Below are 7,222 nucleotides of genomic sequence, written 5' to 3' on the forward strand. Positions count from 1 at the left end.
TGACCACGGACCGACATGGCGTGGTCAAATTTTCGCCCCTTTTGGTGTGCTCGCATGTGTGCCGACTGCTAGCAAATGTGCCAGCATGAACTGCGTGGTGGTTCTGTGTAAGCTGCCAATATATGTCGGCCGCTAACATGATATCGATATGAAATTTTGGGCATTAGCATGATTTATGGTCAGATGCCTTTTTAATCTAAATATGTGGAGATTAAACGGATCGTTTGTGTTGGACACACGACTCATCTAAAAAAACAGAACGGGCGCGGAACGGACGGTTGACTCAAATGAACAAAAAAGATAAAATGGATTCGTTCGGATCGTTTCGTTAAAGTTGTTTTAAAAGGAATAATTATATTTATAAACGAAGGGAGCAGTTAGAACCGAAAAATGATCGAATCGGTACGAAGAGCTATCATGTCGCCTACGCACGTGAGGTGAGGTGTCGGGCTGCTGGCTAGACGTGCACGCACTATTGCATATAAAATCAATGGCAAAATTGACAAAAATGACCCCTAAGGGGAAAGAACTCACATAGTGACCCCTCGGGGAAAATATTTCACCAGTCTGACCATTTTGTGTGGCGCCCGACACCTAGGCGCCACACTACACTGTGTGACGCCTAGTCGTTCGGCGCCACACCCCCCCCCCCCCCCCGACCACCTGGCAGAGAGGGCCCACCCCCAGGCCGTGTGACGCCTAAGCCTCAGGCATCACACATTGACATAAACAGGCACGGGCCAGCCCCCCTCCCCACCCCCTCCCCATTCCCCTCCCTCATTCAAACCGGCGGCGGCTGGCTCTCATCCAAGCCCGAATCCCCTCCCCCATCCCCTTCAGATCTGGTGATTTCTTCCTTGGATTGATCCCCCAAGGTTGGCTACTAGGTAATCTCTTCTGTTTCCCATCCTTGTATCCAAATGGAATAGGTTTTTGTTTGAGTAGATGAGTAGATCGATATAGGTAGATTGATATGATTAGATTGATATGAGTAGATTCATATGAGTAGTTAGGATATGAGTAGATAGGATATGAGTAGATTCATATGAGTAGTTAGTATTAGTAGTTAGTATATGAGTAGATTCATATGAGTAGTTAGGATATGAGTTCTTAGGATTTGAGTAGTTAGGATATGGTTAGGATATGAGTAGATTCATATGAGTAGTTAGGATATGAGTAATATGTAGATGAGTGGATTAGTAGATGAGTATTTTTTTGAATATGAGTTTTTTTTGTGAATTGTAGGATGGTGTGGCTTTTGAATGATGTTTATGACATTGAACACCGGGCCTATTTGATGTCGGAGAAGAAAATGGTAAGTAGATCATATGATAAAAAATCATGTATTTAATAAGATGAAAAATGTAATGATATCACTTACTCCTATCTGTTTGCAGGAGCTTATGCCCTTGAAGATCCGGTCTCACGGGGCATCGTCTGTAATGCAGTGCGATGAGCGGTACACACCATACATCGAGATGACAGGACTCCTTCCATTCATTCAGCTTGTGAGTCGGTCAACGCCCAATCTGAACGATGCGGCAGTCACTCACTTATTGATCATTGGAGGCCGGAGACACATAGTTTTCACCTCCGGACCGGAGAGATGACAGTTACTCTTCAAGATGTTCCCATGATCACCGCACTTCCGATCGAGGCGAAGCCTATTTGTATGAGCACTGATTCCGAGGGATGGCGGCAACAAATGGAGGCCCTTATTGGTATGTCGTCTCAGGAGCCGGAGGTAGAAGATTGAGGGAAGAAAGATAGAGTCCCGGCCGGCGCTCCTTTCACTTGGATTGCCGCGAACTTTGCTCATTGTCCTGAGGACGCAGATGATGAGGTGATCTAGAGGTATGCTCGCGTGTACATGTGGTACGTCATCCAACCACATCTTCAGTTCGAAGAATGTTTCGAACTTTGACCCCGGCAAAATAATATTCTTTCCATGTCTGTCCCGATGAGAAGGTGGCCTAACTCCAAACAATATGCCTTCGCCTCCGTCAACCACGGCTTCATCCGCAAGGCTAAGATCCTCGAACAATGTTGTCCGGTGATCACACTTTAATACCTTCCTGAAAGCTTCAGCCTCCTTTGCCGTGAACCCTTCCTCATCAACTTCTTCATCGGGACCCTCATCGTCAGACTCAGATGCATAGCCACGTGAGTACGGAATAGAATGGTCCATTGTCTCTTGCAAATTATATTTGTCCAAATCACCAAGATTGTTGTCATGAAGAACATTACCATCATTCTCATCATCATCGTGCTCATCATTAGCCTCTAGCAATGGTTCATGTTCAATGTTGGCCTCTTCGTTGGCCTCATCGACACAAGAAAGAGGTTCAATGTTGGCCTCTTCGTTGATGGGTGCAGGAATAGCTTCAACAATCGGAGAGGCAACCCGGTTCAAATCCAACAAGTTAGGAACATTTGTTTTGATGGCAAATAACTCTAGAGCCTTGTCTAGTGATTCGGCCACCGTATCCTTGTATGCAAGCCAACGTTGCTCGGAGTTGACACGCATGGTCTTCCAACGAATGTGCATTCCGAATCCCACATTATGCCTACCATCAAACTCAACTACATCACTAGGGTCCATCAAATTCAAATCATTTCGGACTTGTTCCAACAATTCACCGTAGCTAGGACACAAATCGAACACCATGTCAAGCCCATCCGGGTCTGGATCAATATTGCCTTTTAAAAAGGCATCCTTGTCCACGTGATGAACATAAACACATGTTCTTCCCATCCCTAAACAACAAAACATAGAACTTTTTTTATAAGCAATCATACAACTACAATATCTACTTACTAACTTCCAAACATCCATAACCCTAACCCCATCATAAATCTAACACAACCAAACATCCCTAACCCTAGCCTAACCATAGCCTAACCCTAACCTAACCCTAAAACAACCATAATGCAAACATCCAAAAGACCCTAATCCTAACACCATCATACCCCTTATCATAACATACAAACAAATACAACAATATCATATACATCCCACATTTCATGAAAAACTAGGGTTTCCTCAAATTTGCAAAAAAAAAAGACCACAAGAGATTTTTCTTTGGATGAGAATGAGGGGAGAGGTGGGGATTACCTTAGGGGAGTGATTGGACAACAAATGCTCGGTCCAAACCTTCAGATTTGATGATTTGAAGAAGGATTTGAAGAGGGGCCCGTGGCTGGGAGAGGGGAATGAGGAGGGGGTGGGGAGGGGTGGGAAGGGGGGCTGGCCCGTGCCTGTTTAAGTCAATGTGTGGCGCCTAGGCGCCACACATTACAATGTGTGACGCCCGAGGCTTAGGCGTCACACAGCCTGGGGGATGGGCCCTCTCTGCCAGGTGGTCGGGGGGGGGTGGCGCCGAACGGCTAGGCGTCACACAGTGTAGTGTGGCGCCTAGGTGTCGGACGCCACACAAAATGGTCAGACGAGTGAAATATTTTCCCCGAGGGGTCACTCTGTGAGTTCTTTCTTCCCAAGGGTCATTTTTGTCAATTTTGCCAAAATCAATCAACCTGCTAACTTGCGATAGGAAGAGCTATCAGGTCGCCTACGCACGTGAGGTGAGGTGTCGGGCTGCTGGCTAGACGTGCACGCACTGTTGCATATAAAATCAATCAACCTGCTAACTTGCTTGCTTGCTAGCACGTGCTCCTTCCATCCAAAATTATTTGTCGTAAAAATAAATAAAGATAAATGTATCTAAAACTAAAATATATCTAGATATAATTATTTTTCCGACAAGTATTTCGGGACGAAGGAAATACGTGTTTTAGCTTCTCGCGAACTGATCTAGCATTATTATAAAACCAACATGTCTCCACTTACTTGCTCATATATATGTACCCTTTGACCTCCTCACTTCCTGTAAGTAATTAACAGAAGTGGACTAACATTAAAGATTAGGGGTGTCAGACAAATAGAGGAAGCTAGGCGACGTGAAGAGGAGCAATGCAGAAGACAGGAGAGGCCGTCATGATCTGCCTGGATAATTGGATCGGAGACGCTCCTGTTGTGGCCAGATAATTGGATCGGAGCTCGCCATGATCTGACCGTATAATTGGAAAGCAGCCATCACGACGACCGAAAGGCCTCCTATCCATGAGAACAACAAACAATTTGATCCGAGGCGCACGTGTCGTGGCCAGCATGCCCAGTGGCGGATCCAGCTCAACATGGCAGGGTGATCCAATAATGTATTTTTTAAGAAACATACTATTATAAATTATTTTTCTATAATATCTTCCCTATAATATAATAATAAACCACGGATCGCTTCTGCCGTACGTCGCTGGCGGTTTTGCAAAAAAGTCCTTATGTTTTCGGCTATTCAACCCGCGGTCCTTACGTGAGTTAAAAAAGTTTCGTTTTTACGTGAACCCCCTCGCAATCACCCTCGTCCGTCCGTACACAGAGCCAGAGCGTGCCGGCGTCCTTGCGTATGGGCACGAGCTCGCCGGAGATGTGGATGGCCATGAGCCGGTCGAGCCCGCCGAGGAGCCGCCCGCCCACGAACACCGCGGGCAGAGCGACGACGGCCTCGTCCCCGGTGACCACGGCGGCGTGCTCGGCCTCGTCGGCGACCTCGTGCACGGCGGGGTTCACCCCGAGCCCCTGCAGCAGCCGCTTCACCACGTGGCTGAGGCAGCACCCGCGCCTCCCCACCACCAGCATCGGGCTCTCCGCCATCGCCCGCCTCACCGCCTCCCCGCCGTCGCCCCTCGCCGGCGCGCCCTCCTGGCCGCCCGCGCCCTCGGCCTCGGCCTGCTCGGACCGTGAGCTCCCACCCCACCATGGACCCCGCCTCCGCCGCGTCCCACCTTGAGGAGAAGAACCCCTACTGGGACCCGAGCAGCCCTGCCGCGAACAGCACGGCCGACCCCACCTTGCCGGCCCACGCGGGCGCGTCGACGCCGCTGTCGAGCACCCACTGGAGCGCGGCCTCCGCTGCCACGGCTGCCGCGGGGAAGGCCAGCATCCGCCACATCATCCCACGCCTCATCTCCTCGGACAGGTCCAGGCCAAGCCCGAACGGCGTCTGGCCCTGGCGGCCGCCTGCGCCCCATTCTTGGCCGGTCTTCGCTACTGATGTCGTCGCCGTGGCATCGGTGGTGGCCTCGACGTTGGCGGGGCTGGCCGCCGGCCGGAAGGTGGCCGCGCTGGCGCGGCGGACTGGAGCGGTGGGAAGGAGCCGGCGAGACACAGTGGCACGGGAAGGGAGAAGGAGCAGCTCCATGGCCGCCTGCTTGGAGTGTTGTGGCCTGTGGGAGCAGGGTCGGTCCTGCCCCCAACATCCCAGGGGCCCCTCCCCAGCTGCAGATCGTGAAAAAAATTCCCAAGTCCATCAAGCAGCCCGCGTCCTTCGTCGCATCCGGGCGCTCTTCACTGCGGAGGAAAACAATCACGTAGATTGACGGGCCTGCCTTGTTTTCGTTTCGATCGCTAGGATTTTCTTCAACAAGATCTCTCCAATCATTTTTTCCTAACAACATTGTTATTATCCTAAAAAAAGATCGCTACTTATTCCTACTTCCACAAGACTCAGCGAGCGATCGTGAATGCCCATGCGCGGACGCCGACGAACTCCTCTCGTAGATTCCAGTCTCCATGCACGCCGTGGACGCACACAGGCATGCACAGCCAGACCGCATGGCCTCCCGCCGGACGCCGGTTCACTCCACATCGCGTCATGGGCTCATGGTTGAGCACCAGATTACAACCGATGTAAATCCAAGATGTATCCTTTTATGGTTCCGAAGTTCAGCCATTTGTGAGGTATACACGTTCGTAATTATACATACAAAGTACATCACTTTATTAAACTAATTAATTGGACCAATTGTAAACCTACTTTTACTTTTTGTAAATTGTAGAACTGTAGTGCTAAAAGTTTCTCAGATTGGAATGAGATACCTTCATAGGATTTTTTATGGTATTTTTGCTACACATTTATTTCCTATAGATTTGAGTTTAGAGCTCTTACAAATGATTTTATGTGATTGCACGTATATCCACTCACATCATTGCAAATTCAAGAGCTTTAAACTCATGTGCAATTAAAAAAAAGATAGTATCTATATTATGTACTTCCTATTTTCGTCTTGCTGCATTTTAGGATCCATAGTTTCAAAACATTATCTTAGAGATTTACTCATGAATTATGTGCCAGGACATGATTGTATAGTCATGTGAAATCCACATATCATTATGAGTATTAATAGGTCCAAGGTTTTAGTTTCGCCCCGGGCCCCCAAAATATCAGGACCGGACCTGTGTGGGAGTGTGGGTTGTGACCGTTCGTCCGTGTGTGGGGACTAGGAAGACGAGAAAAGAATGAAGGCCGCGCATGTGTTATCCTCGTCCGTGTGTGGGGACTGGGAAGACGAGAAAAGAATGAAGGCCGCGCATGTGTTATCCTCGTCCGTGTATGGGAACTGGGATATTTTCACTTTCTTAAAGAGGAGTAACAAACTATCATAAATTGGAGGATTTCAACCCATGTTGAAGATTTATACAAATGCCATTTCAAATTTCGTTGTAGGGGTGCTTCCAATAAAGGAATTATGTGGGTAGTGGGAATTTCTAAGCATTTCACGGCCTCATACTACAATTTTCTTTGTGATCTCCTGTAATTTTTAGTGGAGTATATCTACAATCGTTATTTTATTCCAGTCTAGCTTTTATCGTTGAAATGTACTATAACACTAACCTTTCTAGGATTGAAGAACCCACATTCAATTGAGATTTTTAATTGACATTATGACATTGAATTCATCAGTTGTATCAGGAAAATTCAATTTAAATCTGGTAAAAATAGTACGATTTGGAAGATTTTGTAATAACAAATTCTTTTATAATAATTCAAGTAAGTTTTGCATTTTTTTTCTAACCCGGTGCAACGCACGAGCATTTGTACTAGTATATAACCTATATGAAAAATCTTAGGATGGTCCATGGACCATCCTATCCATCCTCTGGATCCACCACTGCTCGTGCCTGATCAGAGTCAAAGCAGCAGAGGCACCAGTAGGCCTTTGTCGATTGAAGCTATTGGGCTGCAGGAGCAGCGCCCACACATGAGTGTTTTTTTTAGCTTATACTCCCTCTGTTTTCTAAATATATATTTTTTTAAAGATTTTACTACCATACTACATACGAAGTAAAATAATTGAATCCATACTTTAAAATATGTCTATAAAAATC

General features: G+C 47.3%; 1 protein-coding gene and 1 pseudogene across 1 annotated transcript; both read right to left on the minus strand.

Annotated features, from left to right (window-relative positions):
* Positions 1 to 4,372: 4,372 nt before the first annotated feature.
* LOC123441840 (monothiol glutaredoxin-S9-like) lies at positions 4,373 to 4,792 on the minus strand (the record flags this gene model as incomplete). The annotated part of the gene is made up of 1 exon (XM_045118049.1): positions 4,373 to 4,792. A coding segment is annotated over one exon (420 nt), but the record flags the coding sequence as incomplete, so codon positions are not given.
* A 1-nt stretch (position 4,793) lies between these two features.
* Positions 4,794 to 5,255, minus strand: LOC123444193 (annotated as a pseudogene).
* Positions 5,256 to 7,222: the final 1,967 nt, after the last annotated feature.

Source organism: Hordeum vulgare, chromosome 3H (assembly GCF_904849725.1).
Source record: "Hordeum vulgare subsp. vulgare chromosome 3H, MorexV3_pseudomolecules_assembly, whole genome shotgun sequence".
NCBI classification, from domain to species: Eukaryota; Viridiplantae; Streptophyta; class Magnoliopsida; order Poales; family Poaceae; genus Hordeum; species Hordeum vulgare.